This window comes from Bubalus bubalis, chromosome 1 (genome assembly GCF_019923935.1).
Source record: "Bubalus bubalis isolate 160015118507 breed Murrah chromosome 1, NDDB_SH_1, whole genome shotgun sequence".
Taxonomy (NCBI): Eukaryota; Metazoa; Chordata; class Mammalia; order Artiodactyla; family Bovidae; genus Bubalus; species Bubalus bubalis.
In genome coordinates, this window is record NC_059157.1 from 182,596,274 (window position 1) to 182,615,699 (window position 19,426).

The following is a 19,426-nucleotide window of genomic DNA, read 5'->3' on the forward strand; positions in this document are numbered from 1 at the left end:
TAAAGCATCACCCATGGTAAAATATAAAATCTCAGAAAGAAAATGCTCTCTGCCAATGATTTTTAAAAAGCAATGAAGAGCTAAAGGGATTCTGATGCCACCTATTGGTAGACAAAAGAAAAGGGCACTCCTTCATGCCTAGGAGATTGTGACTGGTGGATAGGTGCCTGAGGTCTTCACATACAAGAACGACAGTAGAAGATATCATCTTGACACAAGGTTGGAATGTGCGTATCAGTTCTCCCTTGACTCTCAGCATCTTAGAAGGACTTTCTTAGAGCATTCCTCTCTGCTTTCCAGTAACACAACCCATTTCAGGCATATATAGAAACACCAGAGGAAGACATATCAGTCAATTCTCAAAATCACCTAAATAGAAAAAAGAACACATTTTATATATATAAATAACCCTAGGGGGAGGAATGCAAGATTCTTTTCTGATCCAAAGTCTCCAAAATAAGTCCTGTTATTTATAGCAGTCTCTTTGACTGGTTGAGGATGTAAAAAAGAAAAGATAAGAAAGAAAGAAAAAACGAAAATAGGAATTCAATTTCAAAACAAAATGCTCACCCTGACTCATTCAGGGAAGAATCCAAGGTTTTCAATACAGGGTACTGATTATCTGTCTGTTTTTCCCCTTCATCATCTGTTACCCTTAAAAAAATGGGATCAATTGCATTGGTAAGAATCCACATTTTTTCCTTTTCATTTCCTGGCTTCATTCCAGTATTGCACTTGTCACACTGATGGGAGGGGTGCCTTTCATACGGGCATAGGACAGTAAGCAAATGCCTCCCCTTCAGTTACCAAACAGAGACCCAGTGAGAGGATCTGCACAGAACTGGAGGCTCCTTTTGCGGCTTGGGAATGCCAATGGCGCCGTGACCCTGTGGCTTTCTTTAGATCATTTTAACTATGTCTGTAGAGCCCAGCAGCTCAGAATCCACGAAGAGGAGAGTTGGAAGGCGGTGAGTGATACAGATCGGGGGTTTTGATGTAACAGTTGTTGAAGGGACTCCAGCGAATGAGCAACTTGTAGTGACTGTGACCTGAGTTCATGAGCTGGTTATAGATCATTTATAGAGATGGGCTGGACTCTTAGTTTCATGGGTGAGGTGGGAGAGAATTTTGCTTTCTGTGCCTGGCAGAGAGCCTCTTTGAATTTACCTTCAGTGTAATTTTTTCCTTGAGAAAAATGAAATCCAAATTTCTGGCATAGCGTTGCACGTGTGTTCTGCACACTGGTTTGCAGGCAACTGTTTCTAATTAGGAAGCTGAAGCCTGCTGGCAGAGGAAACCATATTTGTCACAAGTAGTGGTGCTGTGTTCAGTTTGTGTGTTTGTGCCTTTAGCACAGGGACTAACAATGGTTATACTGGACTCTCTCTGTGGTTCTGTCTGTAATTTGCCCTGTGGTTCCTGGGTATGTCATTTTTAGTTGTGCTTTCAGAGCCTGCTTCCATCAACACTATGTTCTCTGGTCTGTGCATTCTGACCACCCAAACCCTGGGTTTTTTGTAAAGATAATAAAATCTATGTGGGCAATTGGTGGTGGTCAACAGAGTAGCTTACAGATTGCCTGGAAACAGTACATGATCAACATACCTTAATGCCTTTTCTCTCATCTTAATTCCTTTTCCTATAAGATGCTTGTGCTTAATAAACTCCAAGGCATTTTTGTAAATTTAACAAATGTTTATTGACTATCTGCTAAGTGACAGATATTGTAATGGCATTAGGGTTGTGATCACAAGACAACAAAACAGACTATCACTTGCTTTCATGGGACTTAGATTTCAGAGGACACAACCAACATGCAAGGAAATACATAATCACTTTCCTTTTTCATTCCCTCATTTTTGCAAATTCAATCCAGCTCAACTTCATCTCCAAGGCTACTTCTTTATTAAACTGGAAAGGAATATTTTCTTACTTGGTATTTCCACATTCAGTAAACATATGCTGACTTTGCCTGCACAGCATCTATTCCTCATTTTCTTGTAGTATGACAATGAATTTCCTTTAGGGGACCATCCTGTGTCTCATGCTCAGTTGCTGTGGATCAGGCGGAGCTCCACTTCGGCTCTAGAAGTGCAGCAGAGCGCAGTGAATGCTCCCCAGCTCTGTGGAAGGCCGTAGCATCAAGGGAATCCTGTGAAGCCACAATGATTGACTTGTGCTTAACCACCTGATCCAAGTTTCTCCAATCAAAGTGAATCAAAGGCAATTACTATACAGACAAGCTCCCTAAGTTTCTTTTCAGGGTTGATATTTTGTGGCTGAATGCGGGGAGCTGCCCGTGAGAACGGGGTCCTTTGTCTGAAGGACACAGCTCTGGGAGCTGCCTCAGTCCTTGAGCGTTTGCTTGCAAACATAGCTCTCTGTCCCGCCACCCCAGAGATTAGGCGCTTATTTACTGCAGGCACCTGGAGTTCTGTGCAAACTTCTCATGCACAGAGAAATGTTATCTGGTGTAAGAAATAATAACAGGGTGCCATTCCTATGCTCTCAAGATTTCTTGTGACTGTTTGTAAGATGTGTAGGTCAAACAAAGAAAATGTTAACTGTCTTGTCTTTCTCACGCTCTTCTGTATAAATATGAGATGCTAAATAAGGTTGGTGTCAGACTGCGTCCCTTTGTGGAGACGTGTCTGAACCTCTCGACCCCATCTTTGTTGTAGACTTCTCTTGCTTTAGTTTCCTTTCTCAGCCCCGCCGTGCACATTCTTGGGACCTGATCGACTTTGCCGGCTGGCACCGGCAGCTGAAGGTCTCCAGACCTTCAAAATGGCATACTTGAGAGGTAACCTGGGGGAAGAGAAATATTATATTTTTCTTTCTGAAGTCTCTTCCTCTGCCTCTCAAAGATCTTTCTAATTGGCTCTACAGAACCATGAGTGAGGTACCTGTTCCTCATCCAATTATTTCTTTTCTGGCCTATGAAATTTAGAACACTGTGGTTGGTAAAGGCTTTGGCTGATAACCTCTTTAAATGAAGAGAGGTCTTGTTAGACATGCCTTCAGAAGATGGGGAGGAAGACCCAGCTATGTCCCTGTCTCCCTGTCCACATTGTGTGTAATATCCTCCATGTCATCCCAAATGGATTCTGAAGTCCAATGTGTAGTTCTGACAATACCTTCTATGCTGGGAGAATCTAACTGTCTAGTTTATCTACAATTGTGGAAACAATCAAGAGCAGCTCACAGTATACACCTGAAGCACTCACTCACTTGCCTGAATTTGACCTTAGTTTGGAGCAGAAAAGTCAAAAGTCACACTTTCTTTCTAAAGTGCTTCATAACATGTGGTCATGGTTAACCTCTTAACATAAGATGGCATGTTTATGCTTATTTTTAAGCAGTGGTATTCCCCAAGCATTTCTTTATCTTATATTATTTGTAAAGTGGATGTATTCCGGAAGATATTATGAGATGAAAAAGAGCCTCAATGTCCATTCATTTATTCATGCATTTATTTACTAAAATATAACTACCAGGCTCCTACCATATGCCAAGCAGTCTTGTAGACATAGAGGATTCAGAGATGAGCGATCTCGTCACCGCTTTTGGTGGCAGTTGAGCATCCATCCAAGAAGTTTCCAGGAATGTGTGCAAAGAGTAGCATCACTGCTACCTCTTTCCAGATATTTCCGATTTCCTCTGAAATGAAGAGGAGGTCTCTAGGGTAACTTGACCCCAGGATTCCGAGGTGAGCGACTGGGCCTCGCGGGGAGCTAGGGCTGCAGCTGCCACCAGCGTGACCGCTATCCAGGACTCAACAGCTGCTCAGGATCCGCTCCCGGAGGGCGGGGCAGCGCCCTCGGCTCCCGGCCGCGCCCTCCTCCGAGGCCCCCAGGGGGCGCTCGCTCCCAGGCCTCAGAGCCGGCAGCGCGCGGGCGGTGGGGCCCGCGGGTTTCGTCAGAAGGTGGAAGCTCTCTGTCGAGCCTTAGTTCCCCGCCGCGGGGTCGCGCCCTGCTTCCTCCCTTCCGCTCCGCCCCCCTCCCCAGCGCCCCCACCTCTCTGCCGGGGTGAGCGAGGGCCGAGCGGCTCCGCCCCCGCCCCCGGCATGGAGCCCGGGTCCCCGCGCAGCCCGAACTCCCAGCTCGGCGCCTCTTCGTTCCGCGGTTGCTGAGCTGCCTAAGAGCCCGAGGGGAGGGCGGCACGACCCCCCGAGTCCGACCGCGTCCCCGCCCCCGGCCGCACCACAGCTGCGTTCAGGTCGCCCGCCGAAGCCCAGTCCGCCTTCGGGGCCCGCGCCAGGTAAGTTGGTCGGGACCCTGCACCGCGTACCGGGCTGCGGCCGGAGACCAACTTTTGAGGTGCGGGGCTACACTCCGAGCTGGCGCTGCTGTCTAGGAAGAGCTGCGCGCAGCGTCTTGGTCCAGGGGAACTTCGGTCCCTTCCCTCGCCCCTCTCCTCCGCCCGGCAGGCTCGGCTGGTGGAGGTTGGGGAGGGGGTGGATCTGCCAGTCCAGAGGGAATCGGGACCCGGCGGAGCAGAATCTATCCTCCTGACGGCGGGAAAGCGAGGAGGATGCGGATGGGGGTTGTGCGGGGTCCCGGGGCTGGAGCGCCGCGGTGAGACTCAGCTTCTCAGCCTCCTAACCTCCCCTCCTCCTCCCTACCCGCCTTACGATAGGGTGCGATAATACTTGATTGTATTTCGGGCTCTCTGGCTTAAAACTCGTCCTTGGTCCTCAGCTTCCTTGATTCAGCCACGTCCCTCTGCACTCCCTCCTCTATTAAATAGTTAAAGTACCACGGGGAGGGAACGGGGTTGGGACTGAGGGACCTCAGAAGCGCTGGCCGAGCCCACTGAAGAGGTCGGGACCAAAGCGGTCACAGAAGCCCAAGGACCTTTAGGGTGAAATTGAAGGGGACAGTTAGGAGTTGGTACCTGCGGGGTCAAGTGTGTAATGATCACCGTCGTTTGGGGAGGAGGCTGACGTCTGAAAAGTGCTGTTAGGAAGATCCGTTCCTCCCTCGCCTTGAAGGACGAGGGTGGGCTTTAAAAAAGGTTTCAGTTCCCCCACCCTTCCTCCAGGTCCCACCGCTCCTCTAGCGGCCTTGGAAGCCTGACTTCCAGCCTCCGAACTTGCCAGGCTCCCGGAAGAATCCAGGTTGAAGAGATGGTCCCTAGGGGCTCGAGCTTAAAAAGTGTTGCTCCCGGGGTTCCGGAGGTGGAGGGAGGAAGGGCGAATGGTAGTGCGGTGGTGTACGGAGGGATAAGTGTCCTGGGAGACTTTAACAGAGACATACCCTCCACCCACGCCCCCCCTGCAACTGACCCATTGATGCCAGAGGATTTTAATGCCTTTTGGAGCTGATGCTTCTGCTTCTTTCCTCCTGTATTCAAAACTATGCAGAATCAGCTCCTCATCCTCTTGCTGCTTTGCCAGGATTTTTAAAGCACTGCTGTGGCTCACTTGGTTTTTGGTTTCCTAACCAGGAGTTTTGAGCTGTCCAAGGTATTTTAAAGTGTTCTCCTGAAACTGATACTAAACCCTATTCTTTTGGAAAAGCTACCTTCACTTCAGAGGAGATGTGCTTTTCTCCCCATTCTTTCTCTTTATTGCCCTCTTAACAATCTCTGTTCTCAAGGACCGGTTTTGTGTTTTACTTTTTTGCTTTATGTTAAAACAACCTCCCCCCTGCACTTTCCCACTCCCCCCACCCCTGGAAAAAAAAAAAAATAAAAAACTTTCCTAGAATACAGGTGTTTCAAATCCATGCCATTGTTTTGTACTTCATGAACACTGGTTGAAAAGACCCTGATGCTGGGAAAGATTGAAGGCGGGAGGAGAAGGAGATGACAGAGGATGAGATGGTTGGATGGCATCACCAACTCAATGGACATGAGTTTGAGTAGGCTCTGGGAGTTGGTATGGACAGGGAAGCCTGGTGTGCTGCAGTCCGTGGGGTCACAAAGAGTCGGACATGACTGAGCGACTGAACTGACTGACTGGTTATGCTTCATAACGATCCCCTCAAAAGCCAGAGGCAAACAACTTTGCTTACTTCATTTGATGTTCTTTAAGCTTAGGAAGGTTCTGTTTTTATTACCCAGCAGATAAGACAGAGCTCTGGATGGCTGTGGTTGTGATTGGATAACTTCTGATGTTTTCATTTCCCTTACTAAACTGCTGCTTCTAGGTTAAATTCATTTTATTATCAGTCCATTTTTAAAGAAAGACTGACAAAGTCACTCTAATAGATAGGTCTGAGTTCAGAGCAGATGAAAGGTACCTACATGTAGGGAGGTGGATAAAAATAGGTTTGGCAAGTCCAGCCAGGACACTTGTGTTCATTGTGCATATTAATAAAGGCCAGGATCTCCTCATTTATCTCTGGAGGGAACTTCTGAGGGTTTTATAGGACCAAACTCAAACCGCATGAAAACTAGGTGATTTCCCCTAAGCATTACATAAAAAGAAGTATCCCTCCATAGTGGGAGTGGCTGTTGAATCCTGGGCTGGTTTTAAATGGTTCAATGAGAAGTTGTTTAGTCACTAAGTTGTGTCTGACTCTTTTGCAACCCCATGGACTTAGCCTACCAGGCTCCTCTGTCCATGGGATTTCCTAGGAAAGAATACTGGAGTGGGTTACCATTTCCTTCTTCAGGGGATCTTCCCAACCCAGGGATCAAACCCTCGTCCCTTAAGTTGCTTGCATTGGTAGGTGGCTTCTTTATTACCAAGCCACCAGGAAAACCATCAATCAGAAGAGCTTTCCTATAATGGAACCAAAGGTCTGCTAATGCGTTACCCTGTGAAAAGGTTCACGGACGTCAAACCTATGCCATTCCTGTGAGTGCTCATCCTGGCATAATTTATTGGGAGCAGTGAGCTTCCCAGCATAAGACAAGTAGTTTCCTACAGTTTCTGAATATCTCTTTAAAAATAGTTGCTCTGAGATTTGTGTGTTTCTTTTTATTGATTTATTTATTTTTAAATTGAAGGATAATTACTTTACAGAATTTTGTTGGTTTCTGCCAAACATCAACATGAATCAGCCATATGTCCCCCACTGTCTTGAACCTCCCTCCCATCACCCTCCCCATCCCACCCCTCTAGGTTGTTACAGACTTCCTGTTTATCTTCAGGTCTCTGGTAGTAGCATGGCATTTTGCTTGAATCATTGATTTGTCTTAAGGAGACCCTGCTTCTGGAGGTTCTGATTCAAAAATGCCTTGTCCGACAGGTTTCTTGATCTGCATGTGGGCATCTGATTTTAAAATATTGTACTTTAGTTAGTGGGAGGCAAAGTTGTTATCTGTTTCCAGAGTAGTTTTATGTAGTATTGCAGGAAATAGAGGCTGTATCCTTCTCATTATCCAATGATTGAGTCCACTATCATGACTGAAAACCTTTAGATTCTACTAGCTAGAAGGAATCACAGAGGGGGGAAAAAATAGGTCAATGGTGAAATCTTTATTCTCATCTATATTGGAATCTTTTGAAACTCAGCTGAAGGTATTTATAGAGTTTGCACCATGCATCTTATCTTTGCCAGTTTTCTGAGATATAATACGCTGGACCTTTAACCACCTTTATTCACATAAAGAAAGGATTTTTCCATTTGGAGGTAAACACATTGGTGGTTAGTAGTTAATATTGTGTATAATCAGTGTCCCATACTTTCACAGGGGCCTCAATCCAGAACAAAAAAATAAGAGAACTCTGGTGGTACCAGCCTCACTGGTTGAGAGAAAGTCTCTAAACCAGTTTGGAAAGTCACTTCACAAATCTTTGTATTTTTAAATCAGAGATGTGACCAGAGGATCTGTATTTCGTGCATTTTGAAAAGGGGCTGAATTTATTCTCTATATTTACTTTTTCCATTTTTGTCATGTTAATATTTAATAAAAAGCAACAACAACAACAAAAACAAAAGCTTCTTTGGATCCCTGCAGTAACCCAAAGTCATATTTCCTTGGTAACAGTAGCCAGTATATTGGAGTCACAAAATATCTATCAAGAAAGAAAAGTTTCAGTGCACTTAAAATGTCACATAGTTCAAGACCATCCTGCTGCTGCTGCTAAGTCACTTCAGTCCGACTCTGTGCGACCCCATAGACGGCAGCCACCAGGCTCTCCCGTCCCTGGGATTCTCCAGGCAAGAACAGTGGAGTGGGTTGCCATTTCCTTCTCCAATGCAAGGCCATCCTATAGTGCATTAAAACTGACCTGCCAGTATATGATAATAGAATTGCCTTTAACTTTGCCTTTCTGATTGAATGTAGATAGTAAAGACAGATTATAGAACTTTTAATTCTTTTTAGCATGTCCTAAAAATTCTAGAATGGTCTTTCTTTTGAGGAAGCATGTTATCAAAATTAAGGGGGCTGGAGTAACATATCTTTCTTTGAGTGAGAAGTTCTTGTGGAGGTTGGTAAAATAAAGCCCAATCAATGGGTCAGGCAAAATGTTATATTTTCTGTGTTATTTGAAATAGATAATATATAGTAGAACCTCAGTTAGCATTAATTTCAACCAATCTGCTAAAACTTGTGACTGCAGAGTAAAAACATAGTAATGCCTACATATACTTTTAGTCTTTTCTGTACTAGAAATCACATTTATGTGGGAGCTTTCTGCTACGAACTACTAAATATATATGACATATAGTATATGTTTTCCCTAAGTTAGCAAATGCTGGGAAGTCTTTTCTTTGGAGTTGTAGTCTTGGGAAAGTGAAAGCATCTTGAGAACCACTAGGTTTTTAACTGAGTAAACAGAGAAGGACTGAAGGCAAGTCTTGAAGACTGGAAGGTGATAAGGATGACTTATTTGGGAAGGTTTATCCTTGTCCTATGATTTTGGTGCCCTTGTATGGGTGGAGGAGCTCCTCTAAGCTGGGCTGTGGTGGGCTTATCTCTGAACTGTGAACAACAATTATATCACTTTGACTCTTTGACTGTCAGAACCAGAAGAGAGCTTGGGGATCATCTATTGACTCCAGCTGTTTAATTTGACAGAGGTGGGAACTGAGCCTTAGAGAGATGACATGCTCAAGATCAGGGAACTCACTAAGCAACCCTCTTGATTACTAAGCAAGTCTCTTGATTCTGAGAAGAGACTCACATTCCCTGGAGATAATTGCTGTGGTTGTGGCCATGGGTACTGATGATCTTGACCAAGTCCGAGTCGGGGATGATGGTGGCGGAAGGGCTCTCCTACCTTCACTGGCTGTCTTGAGTCTTAATATTTTGCTCTCTCTTGGAGCCAGTGCAATATTTACCCAATAGATGTGATTCAATTTGAACAAAGTCATTGTCTGCAGCCATCCCTGTTAATGTGCATGTTTTGTGAAGAATTGCTCATGCTCAGTCCTAACTGTCTATTTTAAATGTCACAATTGAGTCAATAAAGTAAATAGAGATTTTATGTGTATCCAGTTTAAGAAAATCCACAGGGGAATCCTTTATTCTGTCTTAAATGAAAGATCCATTCAAAAAGAACATACTTTCTAAAATGTTGCTTTTCCATCTCTGGCTCAGAACATCATATTGCTGACTTTCTTCTGACTTAGAAAACTAGAGCTGCTGCTTCAAACATCAGGAGGGAAATGTAGTACTTAAGGTTAATTCTAGAAGCAACCTTCTCAGGTTTAAGGTGTATTGACTAAAAAGCTTCCTTCTTCAAGAGATGCTAACCTCTGTAGGGCACTTCCTTGGAGAAGAGGAACAAAATCAGGCTGGCTAGTGCCCAAGGCGAGTGCATCCCCAGAACTGGAGAGGGAGAAAGGAGGAAGGGCTGAGAGATGGCATTAGAGCGGACCGCCGCTAGAGGGCGCCGGAGCACCAGCGGAGCCCTCCTGCAGCTCCCAGACCGGACCTCCTGGCTGGGAGGTGGGGTTGGAGATGGGGGTGACAGAACCCCAAGGAGATGCCCAGAGGGGAGGGGTTGGTTACGGGGCATCTCTGACTCTCTGGCTCAAACCGCCTTGCTTCACAGAGGAGACAGAGATCTGCCTTCAGTATAGCCTGGTCGGGTCCTAGTGCCTGGATACCTGACTCGCTGTCTACAGCCTCACAGCCCTTTGTTTCTCTGGAAGCAGGACTCCAGACCCAGAAATGCCTGACTCGAATCTTGGGCTTGCAGGTTTGCAAGCTGCAGGCCTGAGTGGATGTTGGCCTCTGGAACATGAAGCTTGTGGTGGTGAATGTGGAGTGTGTAGAAGTGGTCTTTCAGTGGGCAGGCTGTGCTCATCCCTGAACTTTCTCTTGAGAGTTCTCCCTAAACTTCCTTCTTCCCTTTCCATCTGAGCCTTTTCTTCCTGTCCCCATACCCCTCCTTTCAGCAGAAGGGTCTCACGCATCCATCTGTTGAACAATCGCTGAACACAGCCTCTATGCTCTAGGCTGAGTTAGATACTGGAATCAGTCAATATGGAGTTCCCCTGGTTTGGAGTTGTGGCTTGAGGGGCAGATGGTGATTATGAGAGAGAGATGAACAACCATGTGGGTTGAAAGAGACTGAGTCATTTGCTTTGTCTCAGAGACCCTGGGAAATGGTCTCTCAAGTTCTTTACACTCATGGTTTTTCACCTCCCTACATTTTAAGGAATCTGGTGTATAGAGGGTAGTTCTGAGGGAGGGAAAAGGGGATGAAATCTCTCTCAGAATGTGCTTTGGTTTATATGTATATTTAACTGTGCTAATAGAGGTTCTTAAGTCCAACCAACTTGTACTACTGCCCTCTATGTGTTGTTTTCATGAATATCATTAAGATAAATGCCTATATAATTGACTTAATTTCACTTAAGCAGGAAAATGATTTTTAAAGGAAAGAGAAATATAACAGCAAAATCCTTACTTCTAAAGGTTGGGTCTGGAACAACCTAAATCAGGGTTCTGTTTTTCAAGTATTACAGATGTGGGCAATACAAATAACAAAAATGAAAAATAACGAGGGCAGCAGAATGGTTGAAAGAAATACTTTATCATTAAAGTGAGAGAACACTGTTTATTAGTAAGCACTGGGAAAACTGTTTATTAGTAGGCACTGGGGACAGAGGATGCCTGATTTGATGTCTTTGTTATATTTTTGTAGTTATTTCAATGAGTCACTTGAAGACAATATGGGGAAACAAGGTTTGTGCCGGAGATGGTGAGGTTTTTTTAATTTAACTTTTATTTTATTTATTTTTGGCTGTGCTTGGCCTTCTGTTGGTGCACGAGGGCTTTCTCTAGCTGTGGCAGGTGAGGGCCACTCTCTAGCTGGGGTGTGCAGTCTTCTCCTTTGGTGGCTCCTCTTGCTGTGGAGCACTGGCTTTAGGTGCACAGGCTTCCATGGTTGCAGGTTTCAGGCTTTACAGAGTGCAGGCTCAGTAGCTGTGGCGCATGGGCCTAACTGTTCTGCAGCACGTGGAATCGAATCCAATGTACGGGCAGGTGTGTTCTTAACTATTGACCCGCCAGGGAAGTCTGAGATGGTGTCCATATGAAACCAGGGATGGCCAGCTGGGCCAGGTGAGTTAAGTTTACTTGGCCAGGTAGATAGCAGCGCTCCGGGAAAACCAGGGTTGTCATTCTTCTGCTGGTGTCCTGTAGGTTCTGTGACTTGATTGATTATGAATTATGTTGGCGGGAAGGCCTGACCAGAGAAAAAGGGTGGAAACAGTTGATTTGGGGAGCAGCTAACAACATTCATCACATTTCATAGCGTGGCTGAGTTTTATAGAGACAGGAAAACAAACACTTCATATGGCATCAGAGAATGTGAGGGCTGATTATAATCTCATAAAATTAGGAGCACCTCTTCCCATTTTCCAGTTGAGGAAACAGAGGCCCAGCAAGATGAAATTCATTACTCAACCTGCACCCATTTCTCCTCCCAACTATGTGCTTCCCAGGAGGCAGAACTCCTCTTGTCTTGTTCACTGCTGAACCCCAAGCATGGCCAGGAATCTGGCCGCTGCTCCAGAAAGTTTGATCAGTTGCATTAATAATGCTATTTCTTTTTCTCTCAGTCTTATTCTGGATCACTAGGCTGTAACATAATTGATAAAGATAAATATTTATTGAGTTTTTTTTAAGATAAGGGCTTAGGCTTAGAAGGTAAACAGACTTGGTTCAGATCCTGGTTCTGCCACTCAACAGCTGTTTGGTTTTGGGAAGATTACTAAATCTCTCAAGTTGTATTTCCTCATTTGTAAAAATGAGTATAAAACTGTGTAAGGCAGCAGAGGACCTGGACTGGTCTTTCTCAGTCTTCCATTCCTGCTCTGTTCTTCCCAGAGAAGATTAATGGGGGATATAATGCTTTTTGAAAAGGAGTTTTAATTTCTTTCAGATAAAACACATTTGCAGAAAAGATTATTCCACTATAGAAATATAAATACCTGCTGCTGCTGCTAAGTCGGTTCAGTCGTGTCCAACTCTGTGCGACCCCGTAGATGGCAGCCCACCAGGCTCCCCCATCCCTGGGATTCTCCAGGCAAGAACACTGGAGTGGGTTGCCATTTCCTTCTCCAATGCATGAAAGTGAAAAGTGAAAGTGAAGTCGCTCAGTCGTGTCCAACTCTTAGCGACCCCATGGACTGCAGCCTACCAGGCTCCTCCGTCCATGGGATTCTGCAGGTAAGAGTACTGGAGTGGGGTGCCATTGCCTTCTCCATAAATACCTGAAATCACTACAAATACATATTCCATGGGTTAGATATTAGCTCCATTTTATAAATAATTGGACTAATGCCAAAGCACTGGAAATGGGGGAGGAAGAAGACTCAAACCTAGGGTGCCCCCATCCGATTTTCAGGACCAGAGAATTGTTTTTGTTTTTTGTATCTTCATTTCCATAGGATATTGACTATAGTTCCCTGTGCTATACAGCAGGGCCTTGTTTTTTATCCATTCTATATAATAGTTTGCTTCTGCTAATCCCAAACCCCCAATCCATCTCCCTGACCCCCTCTCCCTTGGCAACCACAAGTCTGTTGTATATGTCTGTGAGTCTGTTTCTATTTGATAGATAAGTTCATTTGTATCATATTTTAGACTCCACATATAAGTGACATCATATAATATTTACCTTTCTTTGTCTGACTTATTTCACTTGGCATGATAATCTCCAGATCCGTCCATGTTGCTGCAAATGGCATTCTTTCAGTCTTTTTTATGGCTGAGTAATATTTCATTGTGTATGTATGTAGCACATCTTCTTTATCCGTTCATCTGTTGTTGGACATTTAGGTTACTTCTGCATCCTGGCTATTGTAAACAGTGCTGCAGTAAACATTAGCACGCATGTATTTTTTTTCAAATTATGGTGTTTTTTTTTTTTCCAGATGTATACCCAGGAGTGGAACTGCTGGATCATATGGCAACTCTATTTTTCATTTTTCAAGGAATCTCTGTACTGCTCTCCATAGTGGCTGCACCAATTTACATTTCTGCAAACAGTGTAGGAGGGTTCAACCAGGGTGTTTTTTTAAAATCCATGTTTTGTGTGGTCTTTGTATCTCATCTGTCCTTCTGTGTCTGAGTCAAGAAGGCTCAAATCCTTCCTTTTCACATCCTCCGGAATGGCTGCTCTCTAGCCCGTTGTGTGGCACTGGTATGCACGAGTGTGCCTGCCACCCCAGGGTACCATGGGCATCGCCAGGTAGTGGCTGTGTTGTGTGCTGCTTGCTGTGGCCAGAGTGCTTAGAACCTTCTGGTACGTAGGGTGTTCCTTCTGTGTGTGCCTGTTTCCTTATCTTACATCCTTGCATCTGAGTCAGGTTCATTAGTGACTGCAGGGTACATTTAATTTCCTCAAAGTAAACTCCGCACCCTCGATTTCTTGTTAAAAATACTCATATTGCATTTTGATTGTTCGCTTTCTATTATATAATCTAATGTGTGACATTGTACAGATATATTACTGTATGATGTTATAATGTCATGTATTATACTTGGTGAACAATTTATGGGAATTTTTTTCAAAAATCATTTTGACTTTGAATCATAGCCCTTACCTAAAATGTGGTCTATTATATTGTGTTCTGAGTGGGTAGGTAGAATCATTAGTGTTTCTGAGTTTGAATTCCAACTCTGCTTAATCTCTTGAAGGTTAATTTCTACAGATGTAAAATGAGAATAATGTGAGAGCCTATGCCCTGGGGTTGCTGTGAGCCTTAGAAGATATGTGCATCCCAAGATCTGCTCATATTGTGGGCTCATGGAGATTCCTCAGATTGTCAGTTGTTGGTTGATGGCATCCCTCAAAGGTTAGTGTTTAGGAGCAATTACCCTAAAGGCAGTAGTTTGCTGTGTTGTGAGGGAGTTGTGAAAACTAGAAGTGTGTGACGGGACAGTAGAAACTAGCAGTAAAATGTGTGCTCTCACAGCTTCTAACACAATCATTCACCGTCCTTCCGTCCTTCCGTCCCCTCACCTCTGTTTCCACACACAAGTTTTGTGCCTAGCCACAGAGAGGACTCAAGGACTGCGCTAGGGTTTCTCCAAGGTGAAACCGCCTGCTGATTCCAGATTTACTTCAAATGCAAAGTATGTTTAGCACTGGCCCCCAGATACACAGCCAGAATACACAATGAATCACTCTGCCCAACAAGACCTCACATCAGACATTTATTGTATTTATATATCTCCTGTGTGTGTGTCGGGGGGCATGCTCAGTCATGTCTGATTCTTTATGACCCCATGGACTTTAGCCCGCTAGGCTCATCTGTCCATATTTTCCAGGCAAGAATACTGGACATGGGTTGCCATTTTCTTCTCCAGGGATATATCTCCTATTTTCACTCAAAAGATTCTGGGCAGCCAGCAACAGATAGCATATTGGGTACACTGTACTGTCAAATCCACAATGCTACTAGCACAGATATTCTTTTTTTAGGGAGACCCCATTCATATTGTAAAGCCATGGTTCTCATGCTGGAGAAGGAATCAGGAAATCTCCTGCAGGCCTCTTGTTACAGCACAGGTCTATGGGCCCCACCATCAGGGTTTCTGATTTGGTGGGTATAGTGTTGCTGCTGCTGCTAAGTCGCTTCAGTCGTGTCCGACTGTGTGCGACCCCATAGACGGCAGCCCACCAGGCTCCCCCATCCCTGGGATTCTCCAGGCAAGAACACTGGAGTGGGTTGCCATTTCCTTCTCCAATGCATGAAAGTGAAAAGTGAAAGTGAAGTTGCTCAGTTGTACCCGACTCCTAGCGACCCCATGGACTGCAGTCTACCAGGCTCCTCCATCCATGGGATTTTCCAGGCAAGAGTCGTGGAATGGGGTGCCATTGCCTGCTCCAGGGTATCGTGTTAGAGTCAAATAATTTGTATCTCTGACAATATCCCAGGTGATGCTGATGCTGCTGGTTTGGGAACCACACTTTGAGAACCAGTGCCTTAGATATGCACTTTATTTGGACAATCTATGAATTTTCTCTCCTTTGGGGTGTGACTGAGAATAGCATTGATGATGAGAAAAGGGATCTGACATTTACTGAGCACCTGTGACATTTGCCATATTCCAGGTACCTCAGCAGCACTTTACACATATTATCCTATTTAAGCCTCACAACTGCCCCACCAATCAATTCATAATTATTTATTGAGACCCTGTCATGTATGTGCAGTGCTAGGTGCTAGGGATATGGAATCAACACCACAGACATAATCAGGGAAACATGCTTGAGCAGATAATTATGAGGGTGATTAGTCTGATCCATAGAAAATGGAAGATCAGACAGTTAAGTAACTGGACTAAGGTTACACAGCTAGTGGGAAACAAAGGAGACAAACTTGAAAAACATTTTACTCAAAAATGTGCAATCCCTCCACTAAAGCAGAGGTTCTTAGATTTTTGGTTTCAGGTCACCTTTATACTCTCATAAATTATTAAAGACCTCAAAGACTTTTTTGCTTACTTAGGTTATATCTATCAACATTTACAGTATTAGAATATAAAACAATGTGGTTCATACTTTGAGTGCTGCTACATGAAACCAGGCTGCAAATAGTACCATTTTCTTATGCTCTAAACCCTGACTTGTTTTAATGACTTCTGTAAGCCATCAAAGATAAGAAACTTCTCCTAAACTATTTTTTTAAAGCGCAAGGGCCTCAGTCTTTTCTTCTAGTGCTGATGGCTTCCTAAAGACAGGGCTGACCTGATTTGGAATCACAAATGTGTGTTTGTGAGACTTCCCTGGTGCTCTAGGGACTAAGACTGCACTCCCCATGCGGGAGGTCGAGGTTCTATCCCTGGTCAGGGAACTAGATCTCACATGCCCCCAACTAAAGATTCTGAGTGCCAAAACTATGACCTGGCACAGCCAAATAAATATTAAATTAAGTAAATAAATGTGTGTGTGTTTATAATAAGGAAAAGCAACAGTTAAATGACCAATTGCAGAACAAAACAAGATGTGGTGGCTTTATTGTTCACCAAAGTGTCCCTATCCCAGCCGGTGGTATTTAAAAAGTTACAGTTCACACAAGTTACTGACATGCATTGCCTTCAGTGTTCCTTGGGGCAATTGCCATGGCCAGAGAAGCACTGTGGGATCACTCTTGCTGTCTCGTTACAGTGAGAGAAATAGATGGAGGACTGGACTCAAGTCTGGCAGTTTGTATGTAATGTTGGCAGCTGAATCATGTTTAATTGTGGTTTAATGACTAAAATACTGCCTTTCCCATCATTTGTATTCATTGTCTAATGAGCGTGAGATGGCCTAGTAGATACATTCCCCCTGTGCGTAACGGTCTGTGGTTGTTCAGATACGAATGCTCTGCCTGACTCTGAATGTTTTATGGGCTTCTTAAATTTTACTGAGTAAAATCACCAAATCAGAGCTGCCATAACTCAATGCAGTTCTTGGTGGATGATCAATGAGATCAGATCTCCTTTTATTTTTATAGAAACCAATGAACCAGTGTCAGGGGAGGGGAGCTTCTCCAGCAAGACCTGTGCAGTTATTTAAATGTAGCAGACCCTAGGATGAGAAGCAGGAAAGAGAAACCTCCAGTCATCTTACTGTGTGGTCTTCTTGACACCAAACATATAGATCAGTGGTTCATGAGGAAACTTTTAAAATGTTTATCCAGGTATTTTGTGTCACACATGCACATTCCACAGATAAATCGAAGTAAATTAAAAAAATGAGTGATGCTGGATGATCATTCATCATCTTCCTTAAAGGCTGAATTTTGACACCAAGCATCTCTGTTGGTCGACCTGAGGTAACATGGAGTCCTTCACATGGCATTTCTGCAGAGGGCATGTTTTGCCTGGTGACTATAACGTTTTAGAGGAAGTATTTTCCTGGAAAGAGGCAATTGTAGGAAGATCCAAGGCATGAGGCAAGTTGAATCTCCTTTTCACCGTCACATCAAACGGGAGACTATGTTACATCCCCTGAGGGGCCATCTCCTGTGAATCCTTTTAGCTAAGTTTCTTTTGCTGTTTGTAAATCGTGAGCTTCTTGCCCGCAATTCTGTTTCTGAGTCCATGGGCTCATGTGAGCAGCTCTCAGTGATGAACCCTGTTGGTTTTGCAGGTTGTTAGGTCCATTTTCTAGAACCCCTGTTTTCTAAAGTAAGCACAAGGAATTGCCTGTATGTCCGATGATTAGGACTTCCAAGGGCATGAGTTTAATCCCTGGTTGGGGAACTAAGATCCTGAAAGCCATATGGCCAAAAAATAAAAAGATAAAAATAAAGCAGGCACAACCATGAAAGGTAGCTGGGCCTCTGCTCCTCACCAGCCCTCCGTGTCCAGGGATGGGGCTCAGGGAAAACCAGACCTGCCCACTGACCCTCCATGTCTGCTGTGTGTCTACCTTGCCAACAGTCAGCCTCAGTTTCTGCCTGGCGAACACATGGAATCATGGAAATCCACCTGACATCATGGGAACACTGTCTTCCCTAAGTTGGGGAGAAGACACAGCATTTATTTAGGGAGATGCAGTGTGGTTACTTGGGTGTCCTAGGTGACACTAGTGGTAAAGAACCTGCCTACCAATGCAGGAGACTTAAGAGACTTGGGTTTGATCGCTGGGTCAAGAAGATCCCCTGGAGTAGGAAATGGCACCCCACTCCAGTATTTTTGTTGGCAGAATACCATGGACAGAGGAGCCCTGGTGGGCTACAGTCTATAGGGTTGTAAAGAGTCAGACATGACTGAAGTGACTGAGCACATAGCGTGCAATGTGGTTACTTAGGTGGAAACTTAAAATATTAGAGGAGGTGAACATTGATGCTTTGCACCCTAGTCTGCAAAGTGACAGCTACAGCCTCTTGAATCCTCATCAGTCATGTTCATTCAGCATGAGCCAGAGTTATTAGGCAATGTCAAAAAGCATGACCATCTGATGCTACTGTGTATCGAGTGTCTTATATAGAGAGAAACAAGGAGGGTTAAGAGTTGAGAGCATCGAAATTATGCTTAATGGCTGTTTCGAGTTGCTTTGTGGAGCATTGTTTGTGTTCTGCAGCTCGTGGTGTGACCTTGGGTATGTGCCAGATGTCCCAAATCACAGTCCAAAGGGTGGTGAGTGGTAGATGGATGATGTGGTGGGGGATGGAGGGAGGGAGAGGTGATGGCATTAGTCTTCCACTCAGGGAGAAATGTGAGCTGTGCTATGGGGGAGAAAGGCTCATGTTCCATTGTGTGATCTGGCAGCAGACTACTGATTCAAAGCTTATACTGTTCCTTCCTTTAGGACCTGGAGTTCTTATGGTCCCCTTTCCCGAGGAGACAGTCAGAGTTTCCATCTGCTTAGCTCCACAGAGTTGACTGTGGGGTCATCATTTATTCATTCATTCGTTTGGGAGGGTGACAGGCTGCCTCTGCTGATATGTAAGCAGAGCCTCAGCCTTTGTATCTGCATCCAGGCTGCACCTCGGTTTTCCTTTCAGGAATTGCAGCCCTCAGAGCACTGGGGTTCAGCTGAGTGGCCCTTCCTCCTCCCATCCCACACTTAATCACTGTGGCAGGTCTGAAGGCTAAGGTCAAGCAGGATGTGAGCAGCCCAGGGCTGAGAAAGGGGAGGCCTGCTCACTTGCTCTTGGCTTTCATGTGTAGGAACCTTTGGGAAGAGAAGGGTAGAAAGGACAGGACCAGCATGGAGCACTATGCAGTTTGTGCTGTGTTCTGACTCTGATACCTTTAAGCTCCATGGCTAGGAGGCATATTGCAGCGACAGATTGCCTAGTCCTGCTGGAAAAGCAGAATTTGTTCATTCTAGATTTTTAATTTTTAAGAGCTTGTAGTTCTTAGAACTTCTGAAATTTTTTTAATCTTAGGACTGGAGGTAGAGGGATTGATCTGCTGAAGTGTGGCTAAAGTTGCAGTTCAGGAAATTGCATGATTAGGTCAAGTGAGAAAATTAAAGCACATTCTCTGGGGTCATTAGTTTTATATTGGTTGCTTCTGTTGTTCTGTTTTTAAAAGTAAGTATCTAATTGCAAACTTTCCTTCTTCC

The 19,426-nt window shown here is 44.5% G+C and overlaps 1 protein-coding gene across 2 annotated transcripts in view; it reads left to right on the top strand.

Moving 5' to 3' along the window:
* The first annotated feature begins 825 nt into the window (after nt 1-825).
* Nucleotides 826-19,426, top strand: part of CPNE4 (copine 4) — a 684,585-nt gene continuing 665,984 nt past the window's right edge. Inside the window, exon 1 of one of the 2 annotated variants that reach the window (XM_025291737.3) lies at nt 826-968. In XM_025291737.3, coding sequence (XP_025147522.1) covers nt 916-968 — 53 coding nt within the window. In that variant the 5' untranslated portion in view covers nt 826-915. Of the gene's footprint in view, nt 969-3,779; nt 4,261-19,426 lie in introns of those variants that run through there. The other variant, XM_006057472.4, reaches the window with a different exon arrangement.